The 24,160-nt window shown below is 39.0% G+C and overlaps 1 protein-coding gene across 1 annotated transcript; it reads left to right on the forward strand.

Annotated features, from left to right (window-relative positions):
* The first annotated feature begins 1,649 nt into the window (after positions 1–1,649).
* On the forward strand, positions 1,650–23,766 carry LOC127647704 (long-chain fatty acid transport protein 1-like). Its single transcript, XM_052132126.1, has 13 exons — positions 1,650–1,939; positions 2,111–2,278; positions 9,585–9,979; positions 13,741–13,905; positions 16,685–16,754; positions 16,956–17,047; positions 17,137–17,246; positions 18,630–18,839; positions 18,958–19,084; positions 19,737–19,874; positions 20,747–20,911; positions 20,993–21,139; positions 22,933–23,766. Exons 2-13 carry the CDS (start codon positions 2,112–2,114, stop codon positions 23,088–23,090), a joined length of 1,944 nt encoding a protein of 647 aa, XP_051988086.1. The 5' UTR covers positions 1,650–1,939; position 2,111; the 3' UTR covers positions 23,091–23,766.
* The last annotated feature ends 394 nt before the right edge of the window (positions 23,767–24,160 follow it).

The following is a 24,160-nucleotide window of genomic DNA, read 5'->3' on the forward strand; positions in this document are numbered from 1 at the left end:
AAAAGATTGTACATGTTGCATGACTTGAATTTCCAAAATATAATGCAGCAAATGTACAAAGTGTGTTACGGCGTTATTTGTGAACGGCCCACAGAACGATAAATTAATTCTACGCTCCAAAAAACCCTGAATTGATTACACTGTTTTTAAATTTGATACATTTCAAAAAGTTAACTTAACTGCATCCGTCAAAAGTGGATGAATGCGTTCTTTTTTCCCCCAGATCTATAAAGTTATTCACAAAATACGTTAAAATGCAATTCACACAAATCTATTTCTTGAATACACCTTTACAATGACAAACATGCATTTATTTCCATAGTTTAAGATCACTTGGATTTTTTCTGGGGCTTAAAGTTGCTGTAAGCGATTTTTTTTCATTGAAAGGTATGCAAAAAATTGTACTACTCCCTGAAAGATATTAATGAAATAAGTGTTATGAGATATATCACTGGTCTCTGTGACAGCTGTAACAGACAGCTATGTGTCCGTGGCCATGGACAATGATGCTTTCTGCCTGTCAATCATTTTGTGTGTTCTCATAGCATTGTAGTTGCAGCTAATTATTGAGGCTTACTGCTATTTTATGCCATGTTGCTCCTAACAGTTGTCCGTTGAGGGCGCTATATTGCTTCTGTTGTATTTGACAACCGTTCGTACTCCTGTCGGTCTCAATAAAGCTCATTTGGTGTGCTTCAGTGCCCTTCCTAGCCCATGGACCAAATGTGAATGACAAACCATATGCTTAGAAACATGTTTACTTTGTTTAGAAAACACATAGCATAAAAAGTTATTCACAAAGCTTGAGTCACTCAAAAAAGCATTTATATAAAACATTTTGCAACACTGATCTTACAATTTATATTTAAACTCTTTCAAATATGAAAAAAACGGAACCCTAAACTTGTACAAACTAAATCTTTGACAGCTTTTCAAGTTCATGTAATTGCCTTTTATTAACTGTATTTATTTATTTTTGTTGTGCTTTGTATATTATAATTTGTTGAATTGTCATTATTTTTCTACATATTATCATTGCTGCAAATGCAAATAAAAACTTGAAGAAATAAAGAAAAAGGTCAGCTTTTTTCATAAAGGTTTTTTTAAATAATTTGGAATATGTCCAAAGGATTGTGGGTGTTTGAAGGCCACGAATGATACACCCAATGCATCCTCCAAAATGTGGTAAACGAAGGGCTGCGACATGAGGGTGCCTTCAAAGTGTCCTCACAATTGAGACAGTTGAGCCTTTGACGGTGCTTGACAACGTGGCAGCTGAGATATCCAGCCTAACGAGGATACAGCCTTCCGATTAAGAGCCACCCTTGGTATCTTGGAGTGTGGGATTTGGAAAAAGGGGCATGGCTAATCCAAAGACTCAGTTTGTGGAAATTCTGGAACGGCTAAATCGTAATAATAATAATAATAATATATATATAATTATTATTATTAGTTAATGATTAAGTTGTGTACCCTGATATGCGTCCAAGGTGGCTGAGTATAGAATTGCCTACTACCGTACTGCTCATGCTATTTTTGCCATAATACAGAAATGGCAAAAGTAGTAAAGATAATGCCATTCCGAACTAAGACACTTTTATTCTGAAAAAAGACCCACTTTCAGCCATTTTGAAGAGCTTTCTTACTGACTCTGGCTTCATGTTGCACTAGACAGCCACTGGCTGTTTGTAAACACATATTTATTTTTTGTCTAAACGTGCTGCACATAATACGATATTTACGCAGCAGTATACTTGTATTCATATGAGGCCAGTTTCCAGCGTAAACAATTCCTGGCCTTCTCCAAGAGCGGACACTCGTCTTATCTTCGTAAGGGACAGAATTTTGGACATAACTGTGGTCACCCTCTAACTGCACAGCAAGGTCGTCCCATGTCTTGATAGATCAGGGCTGGCTGAACCATATCTCTCTACCATAAGTAAGATTTATCACTGTTTTATGGCTTTATGACACCGCAGTTACACTTAAGTATCGAGTATGCAACACCAAGTGTAAATGTGCTTTGAATATTATCTATCTCCCGGGTCTCTTCACATCACAGTGGTTTAACGCTTGCAGAAGTTAGTGAATGCCCATGTTTGTCTCTCAGGATGCACTATGTGGCGAATGCCTCTCTGTCCTTTGGTTCCCTGGGTCTGCTCCGTCTCTTCGGGGCGTCCTGGTCCTGGAGCCTCGCCGCGGGTCTCGGGGTTTATCTGGGCACAGGAGGCTGGCGTTACCTGTATGTGGTAGTCCGTACAGCTAAAAGAGACCTCAAGTGAGTGACTGCTATTTTGCTTGTCATGTTACATATGTTGTATTAAGTTTAAAGGATAATATCGTCATCATTTACTCACCCTCATGTTGTGCAAAACCAGTTTGATTTCTGGGCTTGTTTTTAGAGATTCTGTCTTGAATTAAGTGTATATTTTTTTTAACAATAAATGTATTTGTCCTCTTTTAAGTATAAATACAACTTGACATTTTAAAAGTTTAGTGAGCTGTATGCTTAAAAAAACTATTTGATAATGGTGACTTGTTTTAAAGGAAAATTTCCAATTAGGGGCAGTTTGTAAAACAAGAAGCATTTACACCTGCCGAGTCAAGAGAAAAACAGCAACAGAGGTGTTACACCGTATTCTGCTATACAAGTTCAGGGGAAACTTTCAATGGTGGTAAACCAACTTTTAAATATTACATTTTATAAATGCAACAACTGGAATTGTTCGGTTGAAGGGGGTATCCTGAGCAAAACAGTTTGGTGAATACATGTTTACACATTAGCTTCACTCAGCTGACAAGCAATGAAAGTAACTATGTGGTTTGCTAGTTAGCTATAAGCAGGGGCGGATCTAGAAAAATATTTATGGGGTGGCGAGAGGGGGGCAGGAATTTTTGAGGGGTGGCAACATATGGCAGACTTATATATACTATATATATATAATTTAATCACGTTTAATCACGTTTATCACAGTTTGATGAGAAATAGTATGTACACTAAAAAAGGGCACAGGCTGCCATTTACAAACTCATACAGACAAACTTAATCTCATGCAATCAATGTCTTGCATTTGAGGTTTCATGTGAAACAGTTCATATTAGGAATAAGTGACTATACAATGTGATCTCACTTAATAGGAGATAGAAGTATGATTGAAGTAAGGGCATTATTACCGGAAAGGCATTAAGGTAAGGCACAGGTGATGACAGGCAGATGTCAAGAAAAACTTACACATGAAGATCTATGGACTGAGCTGTACTAAAGTGAGCATAAATACACTGTGGAAATAAATAGGTCACGGCACTCAAACGAGGTACTGGAGATCGCTTTAATTGTTTACACAGAACACACATTTTTCCAAACTGATCAGTCTCTTGCTGCTCTGGCGCCATCTCGTGCTCCATTCAGTGCAGTCGGACATTGGAGATTCGTGCTCGTAAATTGTCAAATTGGCCATAACTTTTAATTCTTTGCTGCCAACTGGGGTGGCAGCAGGGGTGGCAAGGTATTCTTTTAGGGTGGCATTTGCCACCCTATGCCACCTCGGTAGATCTGCCCCTGGCTATAAGCTTGTTGTCACGGAGAGTAAAATATGGACTTTATTTACTTTCCAGCATTGCGTCTCACCAACTAGGTAACAACATGGTGTAAAATGAACACTCAACAGACACAATCCATCACGGCACCGTTGTCTGCTGAGCTGCAAAAAGATGCTCTGATGTTTACCTTTCAATCTGCTGCATTACTGACTGCATTGACACACTATTGCTGGCAAACATAACAAACAGATGTGATAAACATGAGTGACATGATTGTCAGGGATTGGGTTAACGTTTTATTAGTTATATTGAAAACGGAAAATGTTCGGGTCATTGTTTATTAACTTTCCAGTATATATTTCACAAACTAGTTAGCAACTTACGAGAAGACACTGCTTAACTCTGCATGCTTAAAGGGTTATTTCACCCAAAAATGAAAACTATCCCATAATTTACTCACCCTAAAGCCATCCTAGGTGTATATGACTTTCTTCTTTCAGCCAAACACAATCAGAGTTATACAAAAAAATATCCTGTCTCTTCCAAGTTTTATAATGGGAGTGAATGGTACCTTACATTTTGAAGCCCCAAAAAAGCGCATCCATCCATAAAACAAGTAATCCTTATGGCTCCAGGGGGTTAATAAAGGCCTTCTGATGCGAAGCGATGTGTTTTTGTAAGAAAACTATCCATATTTATAACTTTATAATCACTGGCTTCCGGTAACGGCCATCCGCACGTTCACGAGAGAGTCGAGTTCCGGCGTATAATGTAGGCATAGCGTAAGCTCAGGTGAGAAGTGACGAACGCAGAAGCGCTAAGGATAGAGGAAGGCAGTGAACGCACGGATGGCCGTTACCGGAAAAAAAACTTTTTTACATTGAAACCTGTTTGAGCCAAAAGACCAAAAAGAGTTTCTAATTTCGATATGTGATTTATTGTATTTATTTATTCATTCAAATTTCAGCGATTTATCGCAAAACAGCACATTGTTAAACACAATGACTTCTGGCACGGACTGTTCTGATACCAGTCCAGATAGACAGCACCCTGGAAATTAAGTAATTCACTAAATAGGGAGCAAGGGAGCATCCTGTAGCTTTCCTATGCAGCCAATGCATTCACTCCTAACATCCGACCAAAAGTTCAGTTTCAGGCTGCAGATGATGTTTGCACCACTCAACATGTTTGGCAGACATGGGACAATAACATTCAGTGTTTAGATTCAGAATGTATAATGCTACATTTACAATGCTACATCTTTTAACATAATAATTAATTGTGCTCATTTCTGATTGGTAAAATGTTTCAGCACTGGCTGTCACTTGTTTGTTTGACAGTGCAAATAGAGAACATTAAGATTTATAAATAAGTATTTTTATTTGTATAGTTTTTTTTATTTGTGCTTTTCACAATACACATTTATAGAAAATCAGCTGTAATGTCTCAAAAGATGAATAACCAACACTCCTGGAAACATAATAAACAATTCTGACTTTCTATATCTTGTTATTATAAAAAATTTAACAACTTAGTCCCGCTGTCCAAATATGTGGACATATATTTTTAACAAACTATTTGCTCTAGAATTTATTTTTATTTTAATTATGTACTACTAGTTACAAATCAAAAAGGGAAATTGCACACAGCACTCCCACTCAGGCCTCAGGAGGATAAAAGTTTGGCCCCATTCACTTCCATTGTAAGTGCATTACTGTAAATGCAATCTTTACCTTCTTTTTTTTTAAATGAGGGATGTCAAAAAAAATTCTATTTTATTTTTGGTAATCATGACATGATGTCAGACTTTGTGATACACATCGAAGCCAAATCTCTGGTTCCAGTCGTCTTGATTTATAGCACTGACTAGGTGTATTATCTAATCTGGTCGTCATAGGAGCGGTCACACTGCATGACTGTGACGCAAAGTTTCTTGACACTGCCAGAACTTCGGCGGAGGCTAAGGGCCCAAACATACTTCACGCAAGTACGCAGACGCGAGCGTGTCGACAATGCATAGTCCCTTTGTACATACATTATTTGTGCTCTTGCGTTGCTCTGGCGGTTACAAACCTCAGACCACAAGGGGGCGAAAGTGTTTTTTTTAGGCACCACGAAACTGAATATGGTGAAGTCAACATGTTGACAGTTGATGAGTGTGCTTTTGTATTTGCTAAAAAGATGACAGAAAAATATGTTGTGCCCCTGGCTGTAATGCTGAGAATTCAGCATGTAGTTGCGTTAGGTTATGAATTTTGCTCTGACACATTTCCCGACGCATGAAATTGAGCTTGCGTAGCCAGATGCGTCTGCATTCATGTACTTACGTAGAGTATGTATGGGCCTTAAGATTCATCGCAAAGGCAATTAATCATCTGTCTGTGAGCATGTCACACTGAGTGATCAAAGACTGACGATTTTGACAAGAGAAGTCTTTTACGATCCCCAAAATTTGTGTCAGATGGCAAAATCAAGGCCACAATCATTCAGTGTGAGCCTGGCTTCTTTACATGCTATATTTGAATTTAACACAAGCATGACCGAAGTTTGAGAGCTACGACAGAGGGGAAGATTTTCAGTGAATAACAACTTAAATTTAAATATTTCCTTAAAGGAACAGTTCTCGCAAAGATGAAAATCCTCTCCTCATTTACTCTTTCTTCTGCTGAACACAAATTAAGATTTTTAGAAGAAAATTTCAGCTCTGTAGGTCCAAACAATGCAAGTGAATGGTGGTCTGAACTTTGAGCTCCACAAACTCATAAATGAGGCATAATGCTACGTTCACACCGGACGCGAATAGCGCGTCAAATTCGCGCCTACTGCGTCTAGTTATACGCTTGACCACTTTGAATCCATTCGCGCGTCAAGAGCGAAATTGACGCGCGTAAAAAACAAAAGTTTGAAGCGAAATTTACGCGCGTCGGAAGCGAAATCCGATGACGGCCATCTTTTTACAAGATGGCTGATGTTGATCGAGCATTCGTGGAGAGAGTCACCGCTCTGTATTTGCTCTGGAGAGCAGAACAGCGGCGTATGGGTCGTCGTCGCCGTACTTGGGTCCACCAGCGAGGGCCGCGGGACATGCTGGAGAGGAGCCACTGCCAGGTCTGGGTCGGGTTGCGGCCAAAAACTCCTCCAGAGAGGCACTCCGGGTGAGGGATGTCTTCATGGCACACTTCTCGGCGGAGGGAGCAGTACCATGGCAGCCGTCGGAGTAGCGTTTGAAGTCCTCCTCATGACTTCCCCACAACGGCTCTTTTAAGAGCCACCCACAAACCTATAAAGAGCTAAACTATCTAAAAATAGTCCATTATTATTATATTTTGTATTTTTTTTCCCAGATTGTCAGCCCCAGTTCCAGGATGTCAGGTCCACAATATGCACATTTATTAAGTTGAGGCTTTTTAAAAATGTCAGGTTTTCCATGGTAGTATATCAGGTTAAATTATTTATTTATTTTTGTTTTGATGATAAATGGAGCCAGCCTCCAAAAGTAATTAACCTGTCCTGTGTTTTTTTCCTTATTCAACACTGTCCAGACACTAATGTTCGTTGTCTTTACATTACAATAATAATGAAAGTTTACGTCACTTTACCTCCTGAGTGACAGCAGGTAGCTAGGCTCCTGATTGGTTAACGCAGTCGTAATTGACGCCAAAGTTCAGATTTTTCAACTCGGGCGGCAGAAGCGAATTGCGTCAAACGCGTGAATGCACAAAATGCACCATTCGCGTAGCACGCCAGACGCTCAATTGCGCCTTTCGCGCGAACAAGGCGTATTCAGCGTCTACCGCGCCGCTCTACACCTCATTCAGCGCCGCAGGAATTTTTTACGCGCATAACGCGTCTTTGCATTGACTTAACATTGAAATCACTCGCGCCTGACGCGCTATTCGCGTCCGGTGTGAACGCAGCATAAAAGTAAACCATCAAACTCCAGTGGTTAAATCAATGTCTTCCAAAGTGATCCAATAATTTATTTTGGTGAGAGACCAATATATTTTGGTAACAGACCAATATACAGGTGAAACTCGAAAAATTAGAATATCGTGCAAAAGTTCATTAATTTCAGTAATTCAACTTAAAAGGTGAAACTAATATATTATATAGACTCATTACAAGCAAAGTAAGATATTTCAAGCCTTTATTTGATATAATTTTGATGATTATGGCTTACAGCTTATGAAAACACCAAATTCAGAATCTCAGAAAATTAGAATATTGTGAAAAGGTTCAGTATTGTAGGCTCAAAGTGTCACACTCTAATCAGCTAAACACCTGCAAAGGGTTCCTGAGCCTTTAAATGGTCTCTCAGTCTGGTTCAGTTGAATTCACAATCATGGGGAAGACTGCTGACCTGACAGTTGTGCAGGAAACCATCACTGACACCCTCCACAAGGAGGGAAAGCCTCAAAAGGTAATTGCAAAAGAAGTTGGATGTTCTCAAAGTGCTGTATCAAAGCACATTAATAGAAAGTTAAGTGGAAGGGAAAAGTGTGGAAGAAAAAGGTGCACAAGCAGCAGGGATGACCGTAGCCTGGAGAGGATTGTCAGGAAAAGGCCATTCAAATGTGTGGGGAGCTTCACAAGGAGTGGACTGAGGCTGGAGTTACTGCATCAAGAGCCACCACACACAGACGGGTCCTGGACATGGGCTTCAAATGTCAAACGTCTTACCTGGGCTAAAGAAAAAAAGAACTGGTCTGTTGCTCAGTGGTCCAAAGTCCTCTTTTCTGATGAGAGCAAATTTTGCATCTCATTTGGAAACCAAGGTCCCAGAGTCTGGAGGAAGAATGGAGAGGCACACAATCCAAGATGCTTGAAGTCCAGTGTGAAGTTTCCACAGTCTGTGTTGGTTTGGGGAGCCATGTCATCGGCTGGTGTTGGTCCACTGTGCTTTATTAAGTCCAGAGTCAACGCAGCCGTCTACCGGGACATTTTAGAGCACTTCATGCTTCCTTCAGCAGACAAGCTTTATGGAGATGCTGACTTCATTTTCCAGCAGGACTTGGCACCTGCCCACACTGCCAAAAGTACCAAAACCTGGTTCAATGACCATGGTATTATTGTGCTTGATTGGCCAGCAAACTCGCCTGACCTGAACCCCATAGAGAATCTATGGGGCATTGCCAAGAGAAAGATGAGAGACATGAGACCAAACAATGCAGAAGAGCTGAAGGCCGCTATTGAAGCATCTTGGTCTTCCATAACACCTCAGCAGTGCCACAGGCTGATAGCATCCATGCCACGCGCATTGAGGCAGTAATTAATGCAAAAGGGGCCCAAACCAAGTACTGAGTACATGTGCATGATTATACTTTTCAGAGGGCCGACATTTCTGTATTTAAAATCCTTTTTTTTATTGATTTCATGTAATATTCAAATTTTCTGAGATTCTGAATTTGGGGTTTTCATAAGCTGTAAGCCATAATCATCAAAATTATATCAAATAAAGGCTTGAAATATCTTACTTTGCTTGTAATGAGTCTATATAATATATTAGTTTCACCTTTTAAGTTGAATTACTGAAATTAATGAACTTTTGCACGATATTCTAATTTTTCAAGTTTCACCTGTATAACTCCTTTTTCACCATATATCTTGACATTGTGACATCAATCTCGAGTACACTTCTTGAAATCATGAACGTTTCTAGAGACTGCTGTCAAGATGTTCAGTGAAGGAGTTACATTTTGCTTTGTTCACACCCAAAACCATTGGAACCAATTTCTGGCCACCATTCACTTGCATTATATGGACCTAAAATGTTCTTCTAAAAATCTTAATTTGTGTTCGGCAGAAGAAAGAGTAAATGATGAGAGGATTTTTTGAGGGAACTAACCTTTAAAGATCCTAATGATTAAACCTGTCGTATGGTTCCAGGAAACTTGGAATAAAGCGCACAGGTTTTGTGGACTACTTTTAGAGTGCTTTTTAGGGTGTGTGTAACGACATGAGGGTGAATAAATTAGGACATAAAATTTGGCAATACACGGCTGACTGTTGTTTAATAATCAAATACTCCCTTTCTTGTCCTTTAGTGGTCTGTACGTGCTCCTGAGGGTTAAACTGGCACTGTGGCATCATATCAGTCACCGCAACACCATACCCTCAATCTTTGCCCACACTGTAGCTCAGTACCCAAACAAGCCTGCGCTCGTGTATGAAGCCACTGGAGAAACGTGGACTTTCACCCAGTTAGATCAGCTCTCCAATTCTGTGGCCCACTGGGCGCTGAGCCAGGGCTGGACCTCTGGGGATGTGGTTGCGCTTTTCATGGAGAGCCAACCGCTCCAAGTGGCACTCTGGCTTGGCCTGGCCAAAGTAGGCGTGGAGGCTGCGCTAATTAACCTCAACCTCAGACGCGATGCACTTCTGCACTGCGTGGGTGTGTCTGCATCCCGAGGGATGGTTTTTGGAGCAGAGCTGGCAGACGGTGAGTCAAAACAAGAAATAACTTACCCCTTTTTTAACTATTTTATTGGCATTATATTCATGCTGTTAGGCAGAGGGGAGCTGGTCCCACAGTGAGTCTGGTTTCTCCCAAGGTTCATTTTAAACCATTATCCAACATCTTATGGAGTTTTGTGTTCCTTGCCAAAGTCGCCTTCGGCTTGCTCACTGTGTTTCTAAATACAAATATTATATAATAATTTATTTTTATACACACTTCATAACCATATTTTATCAAACTACACAATGATGACTAAAACATTGCAGTTTCATTTTCTGTTCAAGCTTGATTTTCTGTAAAGCTGCTTTGAAAGGGGCTATACAAAAAAAATGGCTTGACAGTTCACCCAAAAATTTACCATTGTCAAGAATGGTAAATTTCATAATTTACTACTCACCCTCATGGTGAGCATTATTGTGCACGTAAGCACAGCTGACACCACATAAATTATTTTGGACGGTCGAGCGCTGCATGCACAGGACGTGGTGCGGTGCCAGGCAAAAGTTTAAACAATGCTTAAGGAGAAAAGATGGAGGGAAAGAAATTGAACATATTGGTTCTTGTATGTATTGTCAAAATAATTTTTTATGTGAAACAGTGAATGATATTTGAGTACATGGCATGCCCTACAATTTGAGAACCACTGCTTTATTCCATTAGGAGCTGACTTTGATGTAATGGTCAGACGTTATTCTATGAAGGTAAAAGCTTAAATGAAGTTTCAAGCGTAAAATTAAATTGTCTGCACACAAAACGTTTTGTTAACATGTAAATCAAGTTGCAAGCATAAGAAAAAAAATATTAGAAATGTTTTAATGCTTTGCATAAGTTTAATTCGTGTCTTGTAAATTTGTAATTCATATGAACAAAAAATACATTTGATCTGTATTCTTCTGACTTTTGTTTTTCTTTTGCACTTATGCATTTTACTGTTTTTGCTCCTAAACATGGCCAAAAACATTGCAAACAGTGATGCGAAAGCAAATAAAGAGGGTCATGAACAGCAAAATGGATTGGCCACGTAGAAACAATCTATATGTGTAAAAAAAAAAAACTATTGCAGTTGTGTAAATGACTTGTGTTTGACATTTGAAAGTTATTTGTTTCGTTAAATAAAGCTTAACATTGTATTTGTGTTGCAATAGACTGGCATGTCTTATGGTCAATATTAGGTCAAAAATGGCAAAAAAGAAACTGCTTTCTCTAGAAACTCATCAGTCAGTCATTGTTTTGAGGAATGAAGGCTATACAATACTTGAAATTGCCAAAAAACCGAAGGTTTCATACAAAGGTGTACACTACAGTCTTCAAAGACAAAGGACAACTGGCTCTAACAAGGACAGGAAGAGACGTGGAAGACACAGATACATCTAAACAAGAGGATAAGTACATCAGAGTCTCTAGTTTGAGAAATAGACGCCTCACATGTCCTCAGCTGACAGCTTCATTGAGTTCTACCCGCTCAACACCAGTTTCATGTACAACGGTAAAGAGAAGACTCAGGGGTGCAGGCCTGATGGGAAGAATTGCAAAGAAAAAGCCACTTTTGAAACAGAAAAACAAAAAGAAAAATTTAGTGAGAAATGAAATACAGATAATTGGAAAAGAGTGTAATGGATCTTAAGACCATTGAGCTTTTGTATGATCAGCTAGACTGTAAGGTGTGTGAGAAGTGCTCAACAAGACTATGGCATCTGCTACAGGAAGTGTGGGGTGAAATGTCACCTGAGTATCTGGACAAACTGACAGTTAGAATAACAAGGATCTGCAAAGCTGTCATTGCTGCAGGTAGAGGATTTTTTTAATGAGAACTCTCTGAAGTAGTTTAAAAAATAAATAATTATAAGAAGAGACAGAAGCAATTGAGAAAGCCTAAATAGATAGAAGAACTGTGGCGAATTCTCCAAAAAGCTTTGAACATCCTATCTGCCAACAACCAGGAAAAACTGTCCAGTTTTCATAAATGAAAACAGTTTGTGGCATTATTTTTGAAGACATCCTCACTATACACAGTACTATAACATCTTTTATTTTCAACAAACTTAATATGTAAATATTTGTATGAGCATAAAAAGATTCAACAACTAAGACATAAACTGAGCAAGTTTCACAGACATGTGACTAACAGAAATGGAATAATGCATCCCTGAACAAAGGGGGGGTCAAAATCAAAGGTAGCAGTCAGTATCGTGTGTGGCCACCAGCTGCATTAAGTTCTGCTGTGCATCTCCTCCTCATGGACTGCACTAGATTTGCCAGTTCTTGCTGTGCATTTCTGCAGGGAATAGGGAACCCTCACCCTCTGATCCTACAGGTCCCAGACGTGCTCAATGGGATTGAGATCCGGGCTCTTTGCTGGCCATGGCAGAACACTGACTTCCTGTCTAGCAGGAAATCACACACAGAACGAGCAGTATGGCTGTTGGCGATTGTCATGCTGTCATCATGTCTGGATGAGCATGAAGGAGGAGGATGTCTTCTCAGTAACGCACAGTGTTGAGAGCGTTGAGCCTGCAATTACAACAAGCTCAGTCCATTGATGCTGACACACACTGCCCCCAGACCATGACAGACCCTCCACCTCCAAATCGATCCCACTCCAGAGTACAGGACATGGTGTAACGCTCATTCCTTCGATGATAAACGCAAGTCCGACCATCACCTCTGGTGAGACAAAACCGCGACTTGTCAGTGAAGAGCACTTTTTGCCAGTCCTGTCTGGTCCAGCAAAGGTGAGTTCATGCCCATAGGTGACATTGTTGCCGGTGATGTCTGGTGAGGACCTGCCTTACAACAGGCCTACAAGTCCTCAGTCCAGCCTCTCTCAGCCTATTGCGGACAGTCTGAGCACTGATGAAGGGATTGTGCATTCCTGGTGTAACTCAGTTGTTGTTGCCAACCTGTACCTGTCCCGCAGGTGTGATATTCAGATGTACCGGTGTCTTAGGCTTCTCGCAGTACGGACATTGCAATTTATTGCCCTGGCTACATCTACAGTCCTCATGCCTCCCTGCAGCATGCTTAAGGCACTTTCACACAGATGAGCAGGGACCCTGGGCATCTTTCTTTTGGTGTATTTCAGAATCAGTAGAAAGGTCTCTTTAGTGTCCTAAGTTTTTGTAACTGTGACCTTAATTGGGGCAGTGGGGCAGTGGTGGCTCAGTGGTTGAGGCTCAGGGTTACTGACCAGAAGGTCAGGGGTTCAAGCCCCAGCACCACCAAGATGCCACTGTTGGGCCCTTGAGCAAGGCCCTTAACTCCAGGTTGCTCCGGGGGGATTGTCCCTGTAATAAGTGCACTGTAAGTCGCTTTGGATAAAAGCGTCTGCCAAATACATAAATGTAAATGTAATTGCCTACTGTCTGTAAACTGTTATTGTCTTAACGACCGTTCCACAGGTGCATGTTCATTCATTGTTGTCAGGAACAACACGGGGCACCTTTCTCCCATTGCGATCTTGCAAAATCTGTGTGGGTGTGCCGTCTCCTAGCGTTGCCTCCTAGGCAGCAGCCTATATCGCCTATGCCAGGATCTGCTACAGCATTTAAAGAACAGAATTGTTTTTCTGATGGTGAGGAGAAACTTCGTTGTAGTAGCTTTCCATAGTGACAAATAAAGGTGTCCGTCAACTTTTTTCAACCTAGAACGGTTCCAAATGTTTTACCGGGTCTGTGGAAAAGGGGTATGTGATTTCTTACCTGCAACATATCAGTAATTGCACATGCCTCCCTGTCTATATTTAGCTGTGTCTGAAGTGAGCGCTTCCTTGAGCGACAGCATGGTTCGGTTCTGCACGGGTGACCTGAGACCAGACAAGATGGCCGCTCTGAAATCTCAGCCTTTCGACTCCATTCTGGCTTCTGCTCCTCGACACCCACCACCCTACACCCAGTCCAAGGGCTTCAGTGGTGAGATTCTCAGACTTTCAGAGTCTTACCTGTTGAGCAGAGGTGTTAAACTCCATTAAAACAATGGAATACAAAGAGTTTAATTCACTAGAGGCCTTTAAATTACATATACATTAAAAAAATGGTAATGAGAGAAAAATAATCAAAAACAACATTGTCAAGAAAAAAAGAAAATCACTCATTGCGCACAATCGCTCTTGCCTGGAAAACTTGAGGTTGAAAGCCAAAAAATGAACATTAACTCAAAGATAATACAAAAAAGAAAATAAACCGTACAATTAATTCTGAGTACAGGCCTGTTTCTCATTCAAACTACAGAATCACATGTACAACAGCACAATTGTGAGTGTGATATTGTTTTTATACAACAGTTCTAAAAACAAGAAGGTAATATAGAGTGACATTTCAGACTAACTTTTGCCAGCTATTTCATATAGTTCCACAAGAAGCCAAAACATCGAGATCCTAAATTGAGAGAAAACGAATGTAGTCCGACTTTAAATAAAACTTGCTCCATGTTTCAGGCCAAATCACACAACTCCACTTCCACTCCACAATGCTTCCATACTCTGGTCAGTAACGCCACAAACAAAGAGAAGCATAGTGATACAAACAGTGAAGCATCCCAGTACTGAAAATATCAGCACTCCTGGAACGTTGCTTGACCCAACATGTTTTAAGGTCAAAATTAACTGTTGCATAATTATGACCATATCATACGTACTATAATGTGTGGATTTGAATGATGTTTCAGAATAATTTCAAAGCAAATCATCCTGGCCAGATTGGACTCCTGTATGGGTCGTGTTTAAAACCCCTGCTTCATTTAAAGGTTCATTTAGAGCTGTCTCCATTGATGTGGTTGATTTACTGATGCATGGATCAGGAAGTATTATTAGCATCATTACGTGCACATTACTTTGACAATCAACTCACTAGAGTGTTACATTTATTTTATGTCTGCTGCTGCAGTTCCAGATCTCCGCTGCAGCAGTTTTGTAGCAAATCTTAGTTTTATTGGCCATTATGAACTTTTTTTCACTGGAGGTAAGTTCAGATAGCTGTAAAACTTCTAGACAGTTCAATTTGAATCCATACGGGACACCGAAAATATTATAATGATAAATGTGTATCAGTTTATCCCAATTGGTAGTTCTGTTTTTCATTTATTAGAATGTAAAAATGTATTAGATGTCCTCTTGACCAATTACAATGTATTACACTTCTCCTTGACTGTATTTATCCTTTCCTCTTTACAAATAGAGTGGATTGCATATTACAGAACTTATTATAAGCACACCTCATAATAATAATAATATAATAATAATTTTATGCTGAATTAGTCACAACTTTGAGTAACATTAATTAGTTTTAATTTGGATGTCACAGGGATGCATTAACTCGTGCATAAATTATTACTTTTCTGAAGCTATGCTAATCTTATCAAGTGGATCCCAGTTCTGTTGTTAAGACCTCTTGAAAAATAGTAGTAGGATACATTTGTCACATGACCTCATCACGTTGCATGTTTAATTCAGCAAGTGGCATCCAAGTAAAAAACGTATACAACAATGCAATGTGTTTTACTTGACATTTCATTTCATTCACAGGAAATCATTTAACCACTATTGTTTTATATATCTGTCCTGACTCATCATTTGATTAGATTGCCAAGAGTTAAGGGGGTAACTATAGTACTATACCATAAGTACTATATCATAATTATATCTGAGATGACAACTGAACTGCACTTGTTGAAATAAACTTGCAACATAATAAGGTTATGTGTTAGAGCCATGTTTAGATTCGTCTTAGTTAAACCATACAAATCGCTCTAAACCTGCAGACTTTGACCTCTGAGACATCGGTGTGCTATCCATTAAGGCTGCACGATTTATTTAATTGTTATATTTTTAATGCTATTATGGCCTTGCACTATTACGAAACCGCAAAAGGCTGTTTTATAGTCAGCAATACATGATAGAGCGGTGCCTCTTAGATGGTATACTGAGCAGTGCAGCAATATGAAATGATGTTTATCATACTATAATTCAAATTGTCTTGCCAGACAGTGAAAAACACATTTGCTAGGATTCGCTGTCCCCCTGTGCAGCTGAATGTCAACCCATACTTTCCTTACAAGCCTTATTTTGTAAGGGGTGTTTAAGTGGAAAGTGAAGGTGTATATTCCTATTTATCTTCAGGTCAGACTCCGTAATATGGGGCTGATGAACGCTGTTGTCTCTTCCGTTTTTTTTCTGTCGTGTTTTGTGATGTGAAGGTCAGACTTGATACGCTATAATCGTCAGACTTGATACACTATAATCACGTCCGGAGGTCGTTTGAACTGAGGCATAAAACTCTCGCAATGTCTCATTAGGTGCATTAATATAGAACGGTGATTAAAACTGACTGGTACTACCTTTGCATTAAACAGTAACAAAATCAAGTATTCGAATAGACCATGGTATAAAAGTATGTAATATATAAGTACAACACAGATGAACTGTATGTTTGCTGTCTAGAATCTGGAGTAAAAACATAAACTTTTAGTCACCTCTCAGTTAACACACACACACCACACACAGATTACTTTTAAGAAACTCAGATCCTTAAAACTTTCATATGATGGCAAACCACTGTTTGAGATGTTTATTATTACATAGTATCTTTAAAAAATTCTTCTTTCTTCTTTTAATGCAGAGTAAGCTGTACTCTAATATAAGGAACATTGCTTTGTCTTGTCAATGTTTTTCCTTTTCTCTTGAGATCCTTACAGATCGTTTGTTCTATATCTACACTTCTGGCACCACAGGACTTCCTAAAGCTGCTATAGTGGTGCACAGTCGGTAAGTCAGCCTGAAAACTACCAACTTCTCACAATTATATGGACGAATTTACTGAAGTATTATAGAAGCGTGCGTAAAAGAAAGTTTTTTTTTAATATTATTATTTTTAAATAGTAAGTGCAGTTAGTGTGACAAACAGATAAATGTATACTTTTAGGCTCAATATGGAATACATTTTCATAAATCACTGTTATTTCCTAGATATTACAGGATTGCTGCTTTTGGCTATTATTCTTTTCGTATGCGGCCAGATGACATTATCTATGACTGTTTACCCCTTTACCACTCAGCAGGTTTGTTATGCATAGGGGCCTTTATTTGTGTGAATACTTTATACATTTTATTGTTACTGATTTAGTTCTGTATCTATTGTACTTTACAGGTAATATTATGGGGGTAGGCCAGTGTCTAATTAATGGTCTAACTGTGGTGGTCAAGAAGAAGTTTTCTGCAAGTCGCTTCTGGGAAGACTGCATCAAACACAACTGCACTGTAAGTCACTGTGATGAGGATGACGACATGGCCAGGCCGTGAGGCTGCACGACCGGCACTGAATCAACTGATCAGCAGGAGAGCGAGATAAAGGGGAGCCGGAGACACCAGTTCGAGAGAGATAGATGCATGCGGCCTGTGTGTCTATGTTTGTTTTATGTTGAGTTTCTTATTAAACTATGTTTACTGTTCAGCTGGTTCCCGCCTCCTCCTTGACCATCCTTATCTTTTACAGTGGTGCTGAAATCCGGGAGGGAGGAGAGATGCGCTGTCGTAGAGTCCTCACCGCTGCCATCCGTGTGGGGAATAGCCGTGACTGTTTGCCTGGTAATGGAGGGGTCGCTGCTGGCCACCGAGAGCCGGAGGAACTGCTGTCATCCGCCGAAGAAGGGGAGCAGTGGTTCCGTCGCCAGGGGCCGGAGGACTCGCTGCCATCTGTCAGGGGAGGAGTGAGTTGGTGTCCACCAGAGGGCAGAGCAGCGGTTGAGGACCAGGTGACAGCGCGTCTGGGACAACAACTTCTCTCTCACTCTCTGTCTCTGCTAACCCTTTACCCATGCCTCCCCTCGTCTCTCCCCCAGGTTCACAAGAGGCAGGGTGGACCACCGGCTGACAGAATGGCCGGAAGGGCAGTGTAGGTCAGTCCGGTGGCGCCCCGGCCTGAATCAGGCGGGGACTGTAACTGATAAAGTACGGGTAAGGAGGAGGCGGGAACTGGCTGAACAGTAAACACAGTTTTAATGTCAAACTTTACTTCAAACACGTGCGTCTCTCTCTTGAACTGGTGCCTCCGTGTCCCCTTTATTTGCTCTCCCGCTGATCAGCTGATTTAGCGCCGGCCATGCATCATCACGGCCCGGACACGCTCTCCTCCTCGTCACAGTCACTAATATAAGACAAGTATAGACTAATGAGTAACTAGAAAAGGATGTTGACTTGACAAAGCCTTGGTTGAAAGTTTCAATGTGTTAAAGAAGCTTTGAAGTTTTAAAGTAAAAATTTGAAGGATATTTGAGATTGGATGGATGGATGGATTTTTGATTGTGTGCTATTGAAAAAAACACAAGTCTGATCAGTTAGAAAATCTGTAGGTCTGTGCCAAGTTTGGTGGACATAACATTGGAATTTTTTTTTCTGAAATGATAAAAGCATAAATCTGAGCAGTTAGGCAATAAAACATACCGAGTCGGAACAGACTGCAGAACTGTGATGCGCTTGATGGATGTAGCTTGAAAACTCTAGGAAGAATAAGAGACCGCAAAATTTTTACCTGAAAAGAAGAATGCAAAGGTTATAATTAAACATGAATTATGTTGGTCAAGCCAACATATTCCTCAAACTGTTCATCTGGTTTATTCTGTTTTTTCAACCCTCACCCTACAGGTTGTTCAATACATTGGCGAGATTTGCCGTTACTTGCTGTCGCAGCCTGTACGGCCATTAGAGCAACAGCACCGGGTTCGTTTGGCTGTGGGGAATGGACTGCGGCCCAGCGTGTGGGAGGCCTTCATGGAGCGTTTTGGGGTCAAACAGATCGGCGAGTTCTATGGAGCCACTGAGTGTAACTGCAGCATTGCCAACATGGATGGCAAGGTGAAATATGTGTTTTTCTGGAGAAAAAAAATAAGATGCATTTTGACAGGTTTTGTAGCTTTTTGAACAGTTAAACTAAAAATCAGTGCTAAAGTCAGTGCCATTGTCTACTCACCAGATTGGAGCATGTGGGTTTAACAGTCGCATTCTGCCAAATGTCTACCCAATATGTCTGGTGAAAGTGAATGAGGAAACCATGGAACTGGTTCGAGACAACCAGGGACTGTGTGTGCCCTGCCAACCTGGTGCGTTCACAACCAATGATGTTTCCAGCTTGATTTATGACTGTCCTTGCATTCTGGTTAGGGTTTGCTCTGGACCACTATCTCTAATTATAACATTTCTCAGTCCCGAACTCTTCAATGTACAGACTTCATTCAAACTTGTTTTTTTTTTTAGATAATTTCAGCCTTAAGTATGCTATCTGTTTTGTGTTATTTGTAAATGCTGAAATTTAGCAAGAAATGTAAAGTGATGAAGACATCTTGTTGACTTGATTGAGAAAATGTTCAAAATGACAATGTCAGCGATGACATCATAATGTTATTTGCTAACTGATATGCAATAAGCCTTATTATTTTTTTTACATGTATTAGCAAACTCAATGGAGATTTGTCTTGTCGTCTTTGCATATATTTTACCATTTATAGGCACAATTCCATTGCTAAAGAGTGTCATGACAGCAGCAAAGTGTTTAATTTTTGCAGAATCTTATCCAGAACTTTAAACTTATATTTTTCTGCCTTCCTTTAGGAAATGCATACAGTATCTAGTTTAAATAATTATATTCTAAAGTAAATAGATTTTCCTGAAAATAATTTTTATTTATCATTAAATATTGTAACAGTGAACAAAAATGTCATATCATTAGTTATTCCCTGCATGTATTACTCACAGGCGAGCCTGGCCTGCTGGTGGGAAGAATTAATCAGCAGGATCCTCTGCGGCGGTTCGATGGGTACGCTAGTCAGGACGCCACCAGGAAGAAGATTGCCCACAATGTATTCAAGAAAAATGATTCTGCATATCTGTCCGGTGCGCCCCTTAACATTCGACAAAGAAGTTCTAGTGTCTAAAAGTTATAAATGTGTGGAAGTCAAAATTTGTGGATTGTTTTGGAGTATACGAGTTTGTCTCTCTGTAAAGTTACAAAGCTTGCTTTTCCAATAAGTCTCACTATACTTTTTTCACTTTTCTTCAGTTTGTCCTACAGACATGAATACCTGAGCAAAGGTGTGCTGTTATTGATTATGCAATTTGGAAAATTAAAATATGTGAAAAAATCCCTTGGACTTACTTTGAGGGAAGAGCCAGAGACGAATCTATAGACCAGAATCTCATTGAAACTTGAGGGTGGGCTATTTTAACTTGAGCATTAATAATCAACCACCCAGAACACATTAGTGACTACCTAGAAACACCTAAGAACCACCCAGAAAACTCTAGCAATGCCTTAGCAATCCCCCAAGCAACCACTTAGCAGTGCTCTAGTAACCATCACCAATCCCGAAGCAAGGCCTTACAACCACCCAGTTTACCTTGCCTAACAACACCTAGAAACCTCCAAGCACAATGTAGCAACGAACCATCTAAACACAAAAAAAAACTTTACTGTTAGGAACACCCTCACTCAACTGCTTAGCAAAGCCCTTGTAACTGCCCAGGATATCCTAGCAACTGCATAGCAATGCATTGGCAACTACCCACAACACCCTGTCATCAGGGCAGCGAGTGAGCAAGCACCATTCACTTTTGAATCTAGTTTAACCGTAGCAATATATAGTATGTATAAATTCGAATTATTATTTTTTTAAATACATATTCCTCATTGTTTAAGGGACTAGGCATACCAGGCTTCAGTATTCATAGCACTACCCAATAAACTATGTTGGTCTGGTGTCTCTCAGGTGATGTTTTAGTTATGGATGAGCTTGGATACATGTATTTCCGGGACCGGAGTGGTGACACGTTTCGTTGGAAAGGTGAGAACGTCTCCACTACTGAGGTGGAGGGAACACTGAGCAACATGTTGGGACAGACAGACGTGGCAGTGTTTGGAGTAGCGGTACCAGGTGAGGGAAATAAAACAACGTTTGTCCTAAAGCTCCATGGACTCACAACTCCTCAGATAAATGTGTATATGTGTGCTGCAGGTACGGAGGGCAAGGCAGGTATGGCTGCCATCGCTGACTCAACAGGAAGCTTTAACTTTGAATCTTTCCTGAGAGAGGTTCAGCAAGCTCTGCCTCCATACGCACGGCCAGTATTTCTACGCATCTCCCCATACGTAGATACGACAGGTGAGGGCAGATTCCAAACATCTCTCAGATTAAAAATATTTTAACAGTATGTTCTGTGTATGGCAGGACTATATATTGAATATTCACAATGATTCTAATGTTCTTTTTTTATTTGATAGTGTCTCTGATTTAAAGAAATATTCCGGGTTCAACTCAAGTTAAGTTCAGTTGACAGCATTTGTGGCATAATGTTGATTACCACAAAAATGTATTTTGTATCATCTCTACTTTTCTGTAAAAAAGCAAAAATATGGGTTACAGTGAGGCACTTACAATGAAGTGAATGGGGCCAATCCGAAAACATTAAAATACTTTTTCAAAAGTATAGCTACAAAATATAAAGGATATGTGTGTAAACATGATTTTAGTGTGATAAAATCTCTTATTAACCTTGTCTGTGTAAACTTACTTATATCCAATTTTACAACTTCGTTGCCATGATGATGTAATGTCAACAAACTCTAAAACAACTGTAAAAATGAACATTTTAACAACTTTACAGCTCAAATAATTAACATGTTCTAACAGACAAATTTATGCAAGTGCTTTTATAAAATGATAAGCCTTAAAAGCCTCCAAAAATTGGCCACAAATGGTGTTGATTGATCTTAACTTATATTGAACCCGGAATATTTCTTTAAACTTCTGAAGCAAAAATGGTATAAGAGTTTATAAATAAGATTCATTTCCATGAATATGTTCAAACTGTCTATTTCAGTGAATTGATTTAAAATGCTGATTCAATAATTTGTTGTCATCACTCTAAATTTTAATGTTGGGACCTGCAGTTTTCAAGTATTAAATGTACGTAAAGTATGGATTATTTTTTTATTATTTTAAATATACATGATATAGTTGAATATGAATTTGTATTACTATGTACAGTACAGTATTTATGTATTAGTCAATATAAATGAAAATGATTAACTTTAAAAAGCCTGATGTGAAATAAAATTCAAAAGCAATTTCCAACAACTTTTTAATGGAACCGTTTTAACCTATTTAAATATTTTTGTTGAAAGTTATGTGTCAGGTTTTTTTTTTTTTTTTTAAAGCTTTGTGGGGTATTTTTTTTTTTTCATTGTGGTCATCATGAATTAAATGTAATGATGATTCAGAGATAACCCTTAAAAGCCTAAAGCAAGCACAAGTTGCTGCATACATAAACAATTACAATTTAAATGTTAATGTTACTTTATCAAATTCAGCAAAGATAATACATCATAATCACAATATAAGATAATACATCACAATCACAATATAAGATATTATATCACAATCACAATATAAGATATTACATCACAATATAAAGGTGCCCAATTTGGAAACAATATTACATGGTCTTCTACCACCAGAAGAGCACAGAAACTTTCACCATGAGGCAGTAGACATCTAGTCCATTGCATACAACATGTTTTCCAGCTAAATATTGATCATGATTATCTAGAGGCTTTAGAAAATAATGTATCGGATATCATATGTGTGGCTTTATAGAGTTAAACATCATTCTTGCCTTGTGTTCATATAGTGAAAAACATCCCTTTATTATGTTTAACTAGATTTTTGATGTATTAATTATTTTGAATGCACTTGGCTACATTGGCTTTGGTTTGGCTGAAGAAGAAAAAAGTACCTTTTATACAATTTCAGAGCAAATACATTTAGTCAAAAGGCTGAAACTATAGAGGTAAACTTGTTTAAGCTATGTGGCCAGTCCTAATTCTGTATCTGTTTTCTCGTATATTTTTTAAATGGTTTCTGTAGCATTATTTCCTTCACCCTTTCTTTCACAGGAACATTTAAAATTCAGAAGACTAGATTACAGAGGGAGGGATATGATCCACGGCTCACAACTGACCAGATCTATGTTCTCAACTCCAGAGCAGGCCGTTATGAGCTTGTGGATGAGCAGATGTTCAATGCTTTCGAGGAGGGCAGGATGTCACTTTGAGATGAATATCAGGTAGCCTGAACCCTCCTGATCATCTTCTAACATGTGACCTGCCCGTGCACCGAAATGCATGTGAAACCACTGAGATTTGTCCTGCTAGTATTCAGACACATGCTTTAATTAATAGTATAGCATTTGAAAAGGTTTCCTCACTTTAGTATTACAAGCTGTGCCTTGCCAATGACAAACTGAAATGTCTGATATGCAATAGATAAAACTGTTAAGAGTGAATTATTATTTTAATACATTATTCTGATTTGATGGTAGTGTACATGCTAATGAATACTCCTGGACTTATTTTACCAGTTTTACAAAAGACACTAAACCAGCAGAATGACCAATTCAACTCCACTAGAATTTCTGGGGTCTATGTACTGTAAAGATTTTGACACCATATACTTAATTTATACCACTACATGCTTGTTGATTCAGGACTGAAGACTTTACCTGGATAGATGATAATGAGTGTATGTTAACAGACTTGAGACTTTTGTTACTTAAACAGACATAACAAGTGCCTTAGATTTGACCTCTTTAACCATGTGTGAAATGAGATCAGTTCAGTGCCCTAATACTCATGATTTAGGTAAGTTTATTTAGATAAATAAAAACTAAGATATAATTAAGAGTTACCTTTTTTCTCTCTGAATGATGCAATGAACTAATAAAAGTTCTTACTCTTACAGACTCATTCTCATTTTTGTTTTCTAATTATCTGACCTTTACATTATTTGTCGAGTGAATCTCACAAAGAATTGTAAAGGCCATATTTGACCCTGAAATTAAAAAAAATTTAAATACGAAATTATCCATCATATTTTTTTATTAATATCTGTATAAACGTAATTTAGTTCAATAAATTGTATAAATACTGTGTAATAGAATATATATATATATATATATATATATGTAAATATTTGATTATATCTTTTCATGTGACAACACTGAAGAAATGACACTTTGCTACAATGTAAAGTAGTGAGTGTACAGCTTGTATAACAGTGTAAATTTGCTGTCCCCTCAAAATAACTCAACACACAGCCATTAATGGCTAAACCGCTGGCAACAAA

This window comes from Xyrauchen texanus, chromosome 8 (genome assembly GCF_025860055.1).
Source record: "Xyrauchen texanus isolate HMW12.3.18 chromosome 8, RBS_HiC_50CHRs, whole genome shotgun sequence".
In the NCBI taxonomy this organism is placed as follows: Eukaryota; Metazoa; Chordata; class Actinopteri; order Cypriniformes; family Catostomidae; genus Xyrauchen; species Xyrauchen texanus.